Below are 14,397 nucleotides of genomic sequence, written 5' to 3' on the forward strand. Positions count from 1 at the left end.
TGTCAAACACTCGCCTCACAGGAATAAGCACTCGGGAGGGAACGATACAGTAGTATACGGATCAAGATGGAGTGGGACAGATTTTAAAGGATTGATTACATTTGATCCCTCACTCCATCAGCATGAGAGTGTTTGCATGTCACTCAGTAAGCCAGAAGGAGAGATGGATAGACAATGCCCGCATGTTGCGGTCTTCTGGAAGGGGTGAAGGGTTTGTTCTCTGGTGCCAGTGGCTGCACTTAAGGTTTTAGTTGCAGGCGTCTCTCTGGCGGGCAGGAGTTTACATGACACATGAAACTGACCACACAGTCCTTGAGATCTCACCCTCCACCAATATCATGCAAACAATCACAGGCGGGCCATAAGAGGGCTCTGCTGACAGTACAGACCACATCAATGCAACACTAAGACACAATGGCACCTACTGTAATCTGAGTGTGTATTGTTAACAGGGTAGCGTGGTGTAGCGGTTAAGACTCAGGGTTGGGGAACCAGAAGGTTGCTGGTTCTTGACCCCAACTGCTTGGGTAATGGGTTCTCGCAGATGCAGAAACAAGTTCAAACCAGTCAACAAACAGCAATACATTATATTGGCAATGTTCACACAGTCACAGTTTTTGGATTGACAACAGTCAAATGCTTTCGACAAACAAGCACCTGGAATATATAGACGAACAGGTTTAGACCTCGGCAAACATAGATATGGAGGTGTTTTCATGACTGTATATAAAGAAAGGCCTGCAGGGCACGTTGACGTAGAATGACACCTTTCACACAGCCACGAAGACAAATGCTTCTTAAAACACCTGACAACAGTTTTCAACAGTTTTCATCTAATACAACATATTAGGCAACCTCCCAACTCAACTGGTTTGACTGGTCATCAAACACTAATGTTAAATTTAAGACAAATACATACTGTTAGGGCTGTCACTATAATTAATATTGTTGGATGAAATATTGTCCCAAAAATAATTGCGATAAATGATATTACTGTCATTTAAAGATTTTTTTGTGTCACTAATATAAAATAACTAGAGTCTGTGATGGACAGATCGTTAACAGATGGTCTATGTGGTAATTACAGTACATCGGGCAGGACATCCAAACGCTCGCCTATCATTCATCAACCTCAAATATGGCTTATCTGAAACATGTTAGTAGTAGCAACTTTACATGGCCACTCGCTTTAACGTTGACCTAGAAAAATGTGGGATATTCAAGTGTTTGTGTAGAGTGTAAAAGCTAAATAGTAGCGCACTTACTGCATGGCAGCTAACATGGAGGCACCGGTACAATCACTTGCACTTAACATACTCCATTTTTAGTCATACAGATAAGAGTAATACATCTTTTTGAATCTGTAAAGAGTCTACTTCACAGATTCGATTTAACGTGTTAATTAGATGAATTAATTATGGTAAAAAAATAACGTGTTAAAATTATTAACACATTTAATGAATCGGGTGAACCAATGATTCAATGGACCATTCATAAAGAGAAAAAAGAATCAGCCATTTGAATGAATTGAATGAATGAATGAATGACTCAATGACTTAATCATTAAGACAGTTATCGCCACCTACTGGCAGTTTTAGTTTCTTATTTAGAGTATAATGTCATAAAAAAAAAAAAAAAAAAAAAAAAAAAATTACAAGGCATAGTGAAAAAAATGAAGTCATCATTTACTCAACCTCATGGTCTAAAAGTCTATGTGTATTAAATTTTATGTTGAATCAAATAAAATATGTCTTCCTAAAGTTACATTTTGATGCTTTACACAATAATGATTTCAAATGATCTTTTAGGGGTAATTTCTCAGCCAAATTTGATGTGTTTCTGATTATGCCAGCATTTTGGCTTTACCTTGAGGTAATTATAACGAGAAAACTATTGAAACAGAATGCCGTAAACTGGAATAGCGCATCAACAACTGAAGCTACACATTCTGACTAGAACGGCCAACTTGTGCATTTGTGTCCTTTTGTGCAGATGCAAATTGTAATATTATGTTTATGTTGTGTCCATATCTGATTAATCTCAAACAGGATGTGCTTGGTGAGTTAATTAACCTGCGGTGCTACCACAGTGCTTCAGTTTACCGTTGTTCATTTACTCTTCTGAGCTCAGAAATTGGAGAGAGAGAGCGAAAGCGTCAAAGTTTAAATATTAACACAGTATTCTTAAGCACAACACACATGAGATCTCTGGCAAAATCTAAATAAATGGCACAGGCTTGTATGCAATAAAATAAGGCCTCAGGAATTAAAAAGTACCTGTCTCTCCGGCTGGGTCGGTGCACATTGTGTCCGTTGGTGCTGGAGTGGTGGTTGAGAGTTTTGGGAGGAGAGGGGGATTTGTCTTCTCTACTCTTCTCCTCCTGCCGTGCATCTGCCGTCTCTTTCCAAAGCTGCTGAAGCTCAGCAGGAATCAGGCCTGTGAGTGAGACACTGTCTTTATTAGATCACTAGACAACGTCTTTATTAGATCACTAGACAACTAACAAGACCTCTATATCTACGATTCTGTCTATTCCTATCCATCCAATCACCCATGATTAGCATTAGCCTCTGAAAGCCACATGATTACTGGATTGCAAATAATCTCAGTTTGAACCATCAAACAACTTTTTTTTTAAATATTGTTTAATTATACACATGCCATTTAACACACACACACACACACACACACACACACACACGTTAATTTGCTGCCTATCTTGGCCATGATTAAAAAGAAAAAAAAAAAAAAAAGATTAATTTCAGGTTTCTCTCCTCGTTGAATAAAGGTTCAATAAAATAAAACAAAATTAAACAAATATGTCATGTACACTCAAAAAGAAAAAGAAAAAAGAACAGAAAAAGATTTTACAATCATGTTCAGTTTATTTAAAAAAAAAATCTTTTTTGCTTAACACCACTGTATTAGGTTTCTCATTTAAACAATTGCATTGTGTTAAACTAACTTAAAACAGATGCGTTTTGGCTCAACTCAATATTTTCATTTTGAAAGAACGTTTTAATTAAGTACGCAAAAAATAACATTTGATGCTTGTTCAATTTACTTAAGTAAATGAAGTTAATCCAACACAATTCTTTTCAACCTCTTTACTTAATTTGAGTTGAGACTACATAAATACTAAAACTAGGAACAGAATTTCCCCTTTCCATCATGCTTTGCACAGGGCTGGATAGGAAGAGTAAATGTTGAAATGTTATTTTATGTTTTTTTTTTTAATATCAAGATGATATCAAGATGAAATTGGGAGACTTGTTAATGCTTAATGTTCTTTTATGTTTATATTTAAAAGAGTTTCTGGTATGTTAGTGTTTTTGGGTGTTACCATTGTGGTGAAGTGTAGAGCATGTGCTTGGGTTGAGGACCTGCTAGCAACAATTAAAGTTGTTTTAATAATAAAAAAACAACTATTTTGGGCATGCCATGGATGTAACAAAACCATCTTCTAGCTAACACCTAACAATTTACAGAGTAAAGATTTTGTAAAAGTTATTCTTGTTAGATTACATTTGTAGAAGTTGTGAAAATTGTTCTCGCATTCAACTAAATAAACTAATCAATTAAACTATATTACTTGTTTCAATTTTTGTTTGATATTAATTAAAAGTCTGGGGTCGATAAGATTTTTTTTTTTAAATATTTTGAAATGTCTCTTATGCTCACCAAGGCATGAACGCACGAAATTCATCTCCAGAGCCGCTCTGAGAAGTCACTTCATCAGCATTTTACGGCTTCGTTTGAGAAAAACTATCGTCATATTATAAACGCACAGAAACGCAAAGCTCTCGGCAACCCGTCAAAATAAAAGTTCGACTGAACTTGACAGAAACATATTACTGTTGTACAGCAGAATTTAGATATGTTTCAATGTAATAATAATACTAACACTAATAGACTTAATAATAATAAATTATTAAATCTATATTTTAAGGAATAATCTCAGTTTTTCTTCCATGTTTTAATTTTAACAGTAAAGCTCTGTTGTGCAGCACCTTGTTTGACAAAAAGTTTAATTTCATGTTTAAAAGATAAATTAAATTGTTGTGTTCATTTAATTGCCAGAAAAATTTAAATGGACAACATTTTCTGTTCTGAAAAAATGCCCCAAAACATTTCATAAAAATTCATTTTTTAATTAATAAATGTTGTTGTTTTTAAAGAATGCAATTAATTAATTAGAGATGCTTTTTGATTACTAAAATGTAATTAAACCATTAAAATGGAATCCAGAAAACTTAAAACAGTAAACTGAATTTAGTAAAAATAAAACAAAATGTGAGGGGAAAAAATAAAACGTATATCATAGGGCCCTAAAAAATTTTTTTAATTTTTTGTTAAACTTTTAATAAATTGTTGGTAAATTGGATAAGTTTCATTATTTCAATTAATTAGACATGCTTTCTGATTACTAAAATTTAATTTAACCATTAAAATGGGAGTCCAAAAAATAAATAAATAGGGAAAAAAACAGAATCCAGAAAAAAAAAAAAAAAAAAAACAGAATTTGGGGAAAAATAAAACTGAATTTGGGAAAAAATAAAATGGATTTCATAGGGCCCGAAAGGCTGCATTTATTTGATCAAAAATACAGTAAAAACAGGAATATTGTAAAATATTACAATTACTACTTATTTTATTACAATAATGTATACTATTAATATTATTGATATTATAATATTTAATGTATTATTAAATATTATTATATTTTTATATACTTTAAAATGTAATTTATTCCTGTGATGGCATTTTCAATATTTTTGTGGAAACGTCATACACTCTTTTCAGGATTCTTTTATGAATAGAATGATTTTTGACAAGACATGACTGACAAAGACCCTTGGCGATGCAACAAAGTTGAGTGGAATGATCTGAACAGGAATGCCTACTAACAACAACAGTACAGTGACTTGGTGACTTCCTGAACATTTAGAATGCATGGTAAACTTTCTGATAACACAGTTTCATGTCATGTGGCAGTGAGGTGTTGTTACCCTGAGGCAGTGCACTGGTAAGAGCCGACGGGACAGACAACAGGCCTTGTCTCTGCAGGTTGAGCAGGTGCTGCTGTTGAACGGAGAGTAACTGTTGCTGTATAGCCATCTGCTGGGCCATCATCTGCTGTTAGGGATACAGAGACAGACACTTGACACCCACAGTACAGTCACTGCCGGTGTCTTCATTCACTCATAGTATCGCCGCACAGCCGGCACTTTCACTCAAGTGAGCAAAGCCACCGACACCACAGCCGGTGTCTTCACTCCCTTACAGTACAGTCGCATAAAGCCGCCAAAAGACAGAAATGTGGCTAGTGAAAAGAAGGCTGTGTGAGAGTAATCTGGCAGAGATTGCTGAGGACAAGAGCAGTAAATGGCTCTGATGGTCCTCAGTCTTGTTTTGTGGTGCTTTTACCTCTTTACTGGGTTTCCCAACATGCTGTTGCTGCAGGAGCTGCAGGTGGAGTTCCTCTTGCTGTTTCTTATAGAACTCCTGAAGCTGTTGCTGAGACACAGAGGGAGTACACAAAACAAGCCACACATCAATCCAAGGTAATTTACTCACTAGTGAAAGAGTGAGTATTGACCATGTCAAGTAATAATCTACAGTTTGGATATTTTGAGATGACCACATTGGCTCATGAGTCTGCTTGACTGATGAACAGAAGCGGTAGTCAATTTAACTTAGCTTTGCTTTGTCAGTGTTGCTTTGTTAGCATTAGCTTTGTCAATGGATAATGTACATGTCCTGTTTTTAAATAGTACGTAAGCAAATTGAGTAAATGTTTAGTAATAGAAGTGTTTAATAACATCCACAATTTTGTGTACGTCACTGGCAGTAGCGATGCACAGATACGTTTTTTTGGGGCCGATACCGATTTTAACAAACAATTATTGGCAGATTCCGATACCGATATTTGTCACTTGCTCTATTTGAAATTTTGTCATTAAAATGGATGGTGTTTTGATCATGTTTTAAATCAGCAAAGTTCAAAAACACATATATTAATATATACTAGCTAGTTTATTGCTGAAGTAAACAAATGTAAAATAACACTGCATATTCTTCAGTTTATTAGGCACCCCCCAAAAAGGCATAAGGTTTGTATATTTGTTTCGCTGTATGTTGATGATAACGCAATGGAGAGAGAGAGTTTAATGTGCATTACTTGTGCTGTGTTTTGTTTAGCTCTTATGGTGATTTCTTAAGAGTGAAAACCGACGCAATAATCTAAACATCAGTAAAGTTTTGGTCATCATTCGGATGGGGTCCGCTATACTTATGAAAGTTACACAAGTTATTTAGTCAAGAATAATGTGCGATTTTCTTGTCTTTTGTTATTTGATTAACATTAAAGCGCAGGCAGCAGAGCTAGGATTATGCAACCGACATTACACAGCTCAGTGCCTTCACACAGTTAATTAATAAACCATTGGTTTGTTATATCTGCCTTTTTCCTGCTATAGCTGACATGGCAGTGGTTGTAAATTGAGCAAAAAACTGTTGATAAATATCGGTGGCCGATACATTGGTACATCTCTAATTGGGAGTGTATTGGCCACCCTGTTCTTTATGCATCAGTATGTGGCACAGCAAAACTCATATTGTTCGACCACTATTTCACAAAAACTTTAGTGTGAAAACACAATAACCCAGTGGTTATTTTTTAAAAAAAATAAAATAAAATAATAAATTGAAATCATATGGCCTTTCCCCCCCTCAATAAATAGTTTATATTGAAAAACATAAGATTCTTAAAACTTCTGGAATCCCAAAGTAAATCATGGTTAATTTAATGTATCAAAACTCACAGTTTCTGTAAAAAATAATATTAAAAAAAATTCTTCTGTTATATGGGGGAGGGGGGCATTTAAGATGTTCTTGAGTGGCCTGTACAGTCTTCAGATTTAAATCTCATTGAAAATATTTGGTGAAATTTATAGAAAGCAGTGGTAACATGGAAACCAAAGACTATCAGTGATCTGGAAGAGTTTTCAAGCGAGGAATGGGCCAGGATTGCAGTAAAGAGGTGACAGAAGCTTCTAAACACTTACAGGCAGCATTTATTGGAGGTTAAAAAGATTCTGTACAAAATTTGACTTTTGGGGGTTGAATAATTTTGTACATGTATGTTTAGAGCCAGTTTGATTTTTTTTTTTTTTTCATCAACTTTACATTCTCGGAATCACTCAAATGTGTATTATTAAAATTTGTATAATAGTTTACTGATGCCTTTGATGAATTGTTTTCATAAAATTTTGTTCTCAGCAGCAAAATGTCTTGCAGGTTAAGGGGATTGAATCATTATGTCTGCAACTATGTTGTGGAGACAGCTTATAAATCAAATAAATTGTTGCTGTTGTTGTTTTTGAAATGTAAAATTGCAGAATGTTTTCTGTAATGGTTAGGTTTAGGAGATTAAATGTAAAGCTTATAAAAATCATTGTGTCTATGGAGTGTCTTCATAAAACATAAAAACTCTGTATGTATGTGTGTACCTGCTGTAACATGAGGGCCTGTTGTTGCTGCAGTAACAGCTGGAGCTGCTGGGGGCTCAGGACCTGCTGCTGAAGGATCTGCTGCATCTGCTGAGGGGTGATGGCCTGAGGAGTGATCATCCCCACTGATACAGACACCTACAGACAAACACACACCACAGTTTAATCATTTATCATACAGCAGCTGTGTATTAGGCTTATCACAATACCAAAAATGTAGTAGTCAATAGCAATACCAGTGAAATTTCATGATTCTCACAATACCATAACAAAAATTAATATGCTACTTTATTGCATTTTAATGCAATTTATAACATCAAAAAAAAAAAAAAAAAAAAAAAAAAAAAAACACATTGCTTTAAACTTTTTCCAATTAAACAGTCAATAATAAAAAAAGATCAAAGAAACAAATTGCAAAGATATAAAGTAAATAGTGCCTGCAGGTCTAACAGTATCAAATATTCAAATAAACAAATTAAAAACAAAATCAAAAGGTAATCAAATGTGAAAGAAAAAAAAGAAAGAACAACTTAAATTATTGCCGCCATAGTCTTGATTATTAGTTATACATTATTACTAATTCAGTGCTGTAAGAATTTGACTGAGAAGCAGGTCTATGATTAAAATGAGATGTGCATTTTCTTCCCATTAGGATTAATGTTGTGTTGATACTTGTTTTTAAAATTTATCCAGCCAAGAGCAACAGTTGCCTATTTTTCTTCAGTACTTCCAGTAATTAATATTAACAACATAATAGACTGTAGCAGGTCTATTGGGGTGCATTTAAGCTATAAAACACAGATCCAATATTTATTTTGACAAACACCCAATGTTTTGTAACACTCATTTATATTCTCTTAAAACATAAATGACTGGGTTTGACTAATACCAAGGCATTTTAACATTCATGCACATAGCCAGATCATCACAAGGCATGAGTGCACATCCGGAAATAATCAGATAGCTTCTGGGTATTGAATTTGGATTCTGTAGAAAGACCATTTAGGTATCTTTACATCTTTTTATTTAAAGTTTTGACTTGGTACAAAAGTCACTGCAATTTTGGAATTTAATATATTCATTCAACTGACGCAATATGCTTCTAGCTAGAGACATATACTCCCACGGTACCCGGGTGGGACAAGATTTGATAGACAAGTGTGGGTGGTAAGACACTGATGTGTGTGTGTGTGTGTGTGGGTTGCAGGAGAATAAAATGATTCCGCAAAGTAGAAATATCTAAAATAAAATATCTGAAAACAAATGAATTAGTATTCATCTACTGCATAAAAGCAACAAGAACAAATAAAATAAAAACGATTTACAGGTGCAAGCAGAGGCACTCTGGAGTGTTGAGCAATGCAGCCAATCCCAGACATATCTGTTAATTTCTTGAACGCAATGGCCAATCAGATGTCTTTATGTTAGAATCCACTCACTGGTCAAAATGCCTGAGTTTTTGTTCAGAGCCGAGCTCTGCACACTTGCGAATCCTCTCATTATAACAAATGAAGTAGACACAATGTAAATAAATGATTCCTTGTGCAGTGTAGACAGCTTCATTGATTATAACGGAACTTTGTGAGATCACGATTAACTAAAATGAGTGGCAACTTTGTGATTATGAAGGGCGCTTTCTGCCATGCCAAATCACGCATGCAGTAGCTTATGCTTGCTTTTAGGTTGTGGCTAGGTGACACGTAACTTGAAACTATTTCATAAATTTACTGAAAAAAAAAACAAAAAACAAAATCAATACTTTTACCTGGGGGCTTTTGCGGGCGGGAGCGTGACAAAACATGAATGTTGTGGGTGGGAGCTGGAGAAGGTAACATTTTTGCGAGAGCGCAAGTCTCTACTTCTAGCAACAGACTGATTTGTTTGACGGACAGTATGATGAGCTTTAGGATGGCAAGAAGACATTTATTAGCCTGGTTGAAACTGATTTTATCACATTAAACAAAACATCTGCAAATCACGCAACTCCAAGAACAAAGGACTTTCCACAAACCCAATTTCAATTCTCTTCCCCAAGGAGAGTAAACACTTTGAAAACAACTGAACAGCTAAAAAGAGATACCAGAGTAAGACTATGCCAGACCTCTCTGTATGTTTTATTGTTTAGACATTCAGGGAATAGTTTCCAAGTCCTCTGGGCCTCAATGGTCAACATCAACAAGACCGCGTAAACAAATACACAAACAATTTTGAAAATAACAAAGCTTACAGTCCTCAATAAAATGCAAGGACAAACCCCTGTGCCTACAATTGGAAAAACATCTCTTAACAAGCATTCATTTCAGTTATCTCAGTTTAATTTGCCCATAAACTGAGGCAAACAACCAGTCAAGATTAAAAAGACAAATACATTATTCATTTGTTGACAGCAGCTCAAACACTGACATTAAAAATGCTACCAACGAAAACAGAAAAACAAAAATACCCACAACAGAGGCGAGTGTTTTCAATGTAAATGCACTGGATTCACAATGAGTTAGTCCATGCATCACTTGGCCTCTAGCAATTACCACATCTCAAGCCAAGCACACACACACACACACACACACTCACACTCTTGCTGCTTTTAAGATGTTTACAATAAACATAAACAGAATAATTAAAGTCACATTTACGGATTCGTATAAATAATACATACTGGGGTACACAGCAACTGTAAAAACAAAACTCGAGATTGCATTTTAATTAAGTCTGTGAAACACAAACAAACACAAATTTCCAGTAAAGAAGTCTGTGTTCAGTCTCATATAAACATACCGCTGGACTGAGATACTGCAACTATGGGAGAACAATAACAGCTGACTGTTATACTCACAAGTCTTTCCCATACTGTGTCTGTGTGTGTGTGTCTGTGTCTGTGTCTGTGTGTGTGTGTGTGTGTGTGTGTGTGTGTGTGTGTGTGCGCGCGTGCATGTAGAGGGGCTGATCATGGCCCAAAATCCTGAAAATTGAAGAAATAGTTTCTCCAAAAATGTAACATTTAGACACTATACTTGCATGACTTTCTCTTCGATGGAACACAAAACGAGATATTTAGCAGAATGTTCATGCTGCTCTTTTCCAACTTCTTGTTTCACGTCTGATCACAAGACCTTTTGTCTTATTATAATATATTACATTGACGTCAAACCTGTCTCAATACATCTTCACACACCACAGTGGATGACTGCATTAATAATTAGGGCTGGGTTAAAACGTTCGATTTCTCATTTTTAATTGATTCTCATTTTGAAGAACCAATATCAATTTTTAAATCCCAAGAATCAATCTTTTAGTCTATGCTGTTTTCAGGTGATGAATGAACAGAACTTAAACTGTAGCATGTCTCCAGTCCAGTTTTTTTTTTTTTGCATGTAGCCTAATAATAATAATAATAATAATAATAATAATAATATGCATTTTATTTATTCAAAAACAAAGAGAGTCTTGTATTTGCCGTCTTAGCCAATAGGCCTACAATTATCTTTTATAACAAGATTCTGTCCAAATGTAAACCTATTAAACGAAAGGAAAAACTATCAATGGTTTATAAATTAAAGTAGGAAATATTTTTCAAGACATTTTAAAATGTTTGTTGCATGGTTAAAAACACCGACGCTATTCCTGAGAGGAAAAAAGATAAGTCGCATATGTCGCATTTTATTATTACATTCAGAAATAATGTAAATTGACGATAAAGTAAAATGTTTACAAATAGCCTAGCCTATATAGCTTCGTTTATAATGTTTGTAAACATAAATTGTAAAACAAAACTGCCCTATTTTACTTCCCTGTACTCCACAACAAAACCTCTAAAAAATTAACAGTAGGCCTATTTGGGCTATTTAAACGTCAAGCCAAAACGAATAAAAAAAATATTTTTTTATTTTTTTATTTTTTTTTAAAGCCATTCCAGCTTCTATTGCTATATGCAAGGTGAGAAACAAGTTTTAATATAAATTAAAACTAAGTAAGATTCAAAACGAATTAATTTAAAGTGAATCTGAAGCCTACCTTTCTCATTCGGCACAAATCCAACTGTTTCCATTTTCTCAACGTATGCTAAACTATTATTTATTATACATGTAATGTTTAGCTTTGTAGCCTACTTCACTCGCATTATCGACGTAAAACATCCTTCACATATAACAGCACAGTGAGGCGGTGGTCACGGGTGGTAAATGGCAGATTGTATTACAGACTTGAATTGAGCAGTGTACTGTTTTATATGTTTGGTTGACTGTATTTTATTTTAATATTTAACAGGCTGTGCGCGATAAATAAGCAAAGCTAGAATTTGTGTGTACGTGCGTGAGGCGCCGGCACGATCACTGGAATTTTTTTCCCTTTTAAAAACAGTAAACTGTAATTTATGGTCATACAGGTAAAGCAAGACATCATTCATACAATTACAAAAGACACTCAAATAACAAAAAAAAGCAGAATGTCTCAGTTTCCTTTCCTATATCTTTGGAGTGCGCCACAATGAAGCAAAACTCATGTTTTTTTTTTCATTTGTTAATCTGTAGAATTAATTAAGTGAAATATATTTTGCGTAGCCTATAGGCCTAAACATTACTTTTTATTTTTATATATGTTATGTAGCCTATAGTTTTATTATTTACTCTGTTCACAGAAGCACAGCAGGTGCAAGATGTGGCGTTGTGTGAACTCATGTTTTAATATCTTGCAATTTTCGCTGGTTTCAAAACACACAACAAGCTGCATATTACTTTTTTACTTCAATAGGCAAAATGCTTGACGGTTGGTGACATATCATCGGAAAAACTAAAGCCAAGGCATTGCCATGTAGACTTACCTAACCTATGATGACTTGACGGCTGAGCCTGAGCGTGCCATCCCGGGGCATTTCACTCATGTTGGATGCGTCAGCATCACATTTGCATAGGCTGTACTATTTGAATTCGTGATTGGTTGACTGCCAAATCAAAATATTAAACGGAATGATAAAATAACGTTATTATTATTAACGTTATTAAGGCCAGTTAATGGCCTTTTCAAATTCGCGTTTCTGTTCAGAACGATTAAATTTGATTTAGTTTCCGTTTCTGGTTATGTTCCCGTCAAAATTTCGTTCGTTTCCGGTTTTCGTTTTCGTTCCTTGAACCGGTTCAGAGCCCTGCTCCAGTCCAATAAATCACAATAAGCTTTGTGCTTTGCTACTTCTGATATGAAACACAGTCTCAGCCTTTAAATTCTGTCAATTTTATTATGAAATTCAAACAATAAATTCCGTTTTGAATGTGGCGTGACAGATTGCTTTGTCGCCTCAGTTAGGCAACACAGTACTCATGAACTGATCATCTCTTCCGCTTTACTACAAGATACAGCACAGGATAAATATGAATGAACATCAGAAGGTATGTTGAAAGATACAGTACAGTATAACTTACTGAAATCTATCATGTCTCATGCCCGTTTCAAGAGTGGATACGCCTGTAAACAATGTCACTTAATGTTTCAGCTACCTCAGTAAAGCCATTCAAAATGCAGTCAGCTAGAAAAATTAACTCTAGAGGAGCATTTTGTATTTTTTCATTGTATTTTTACTTAACCTGTTCTTCAACATTAAATGTATTTTTGAATAAATCCATCCATCCTTTCCATTTTAGGACAGTCACCATTTAAATGTTTATATTTAAAAAAAAGTTATTAAACATGTATTATTAAACATTATTATTATAAAAGCTTGCTTATGTGCAATTTGTGTCAATGCCCAGCCCAAATTATTATACAAAATTCAAATAATATAGAATTTATTTCCAAATATTTTCTCCGCAGAAGTACTAGAATATGTAGCAGTCTGTTATCAAATTCTAAGATCATTTCAGATTTCAGAAATAAATTCAATGCAATACTTCTAGGTGTTTACAAATGCAGCACAGGGTGGCATAAAATGTAACAAATATTGATCTAAAAAATATTATATTTATAAAAAATAAATATTTTTTTGTAATATATTTTTAGTATATAATTTTTTTTTTTAGTAAAATGTTTTAGAATGTATCTTTAACAACATGTCTCATGAAAAACACAAAACACAGTAGGCCCCATCAGCTCTTGATTCGGTTAGTGTCGGACATGACTGAAATTAATGATTTGCGGTTCAGTAAGCAAGTCAGATTAATTCCGTAGCTGCTACAACTGATTCATGAATGCTTTTCTAGTTGACTGTTGTTGTTGTATGCAAGTGAAACGTTTATTCTTGTTGTTTATTGTTTTTGTAATATTTCATATTGCAAGCTCACAACTCAGCTGAACCATAGCCGCTTTTCCACCGTCAAGCTAAACCGTTCTCTTTGCTTAACCATTCCATTTCAAGCCGATCCGGCCCAGCCGGTACGGATGTGGTTTCATTTTCCGCTGTGGGGCTGATAACGGCCGCTCTTTGGAATGTAATACAAACGCAACAGTCGTTGCCTTGGTAAGGCAAGAGTTTACCGACGATATGAGATGTAAATAGCGACCGTTATGGAGGATAATCATATCTTTTTTTCTTTTAATTTTATTAATAATTTGAGTTTACGTAATTCAAATAGAGTGCTTAGCCAACTACAGAGAAACTGGTAGCCAGGCAACAGACAAGTGACCAATCCTGAATTGCGACGTCACTACATGCATTTTACCAGGACGGTAAGCCAACCGTAATGAGAATTAGGGGCCGAGAATGGTTTGTAATCGTACCGTGCAGTAAAAGCCTCAAGTGGAAATACAACTGGAACCGTTCCTTACTGTTCTTAAAACCGTTCGGCTCGACGGTGGAAAAGCGACTTATGATTTGTTCTGCCATAGTACTTTGGATTCAAGTCAAAGTATTGTTTTACAGTGTTCCCTCTTCATCAGCAAAAGAATACACATTTAAGAACCA

General features: G+C 34.9%; 1 protein-coding gene across 7 annotated transcripts in view; it reads right to left on the minus strand.

The window, feature by feature from the left end:
* foxp1a (forkhead box P1a) overlaps window positions 1-14,397 on the minus strand; it is a 53,660-nt gene that overhangs the window by 11,402 nt on the left and 27,861 nt on the right. For 4 of the 7 annotated variants that reach the window (XM_051880721.1, XM_051880719.1, XM_051880720.1 and 1 more), the window contains 4 exons: window positions 7,512-7,649; window positions 5,428-5,517; window positions 5,010-5,136; window positions 2,277-2,436 (listed from right to left, as the gene is read on the minus strand). In XM_051880721.1, coding sequence (XP_051736681.1) covers window positions 2,277-2,436; window positions 5,010-5,136; window positions 5,428-5,517; window positions 7,512-7,649 — 515 coding nt within the window. The remainder of the gene's footprint in view (window positions 1-2,276; window positions 2,437-5,009; window positions 5,137-5,427; window positions 5,518-7,511; window positions 7,650-14,397) is intronic. The other 3 variants (XM_051880718.1, XM_051880717.1, XM_051880716.1) reach the window with 3 other exon arrangements.

Source organism: Ctenopharyngodon idella, chromosome 22 (assembly GCF_019924925.1).
Source record: "Ctenopharyngodon idella isolate HZGC_01 chromosome 22, HZGC01, whole genome shotgun sequence".
Taxonomy (NCBI): Eukaryota; Metazoa; Chordata; class Actinopteri; order Cypriniformes; family Xenocyprididae; genus Ctenopharyngodon; species Ctenopharyngodon idella.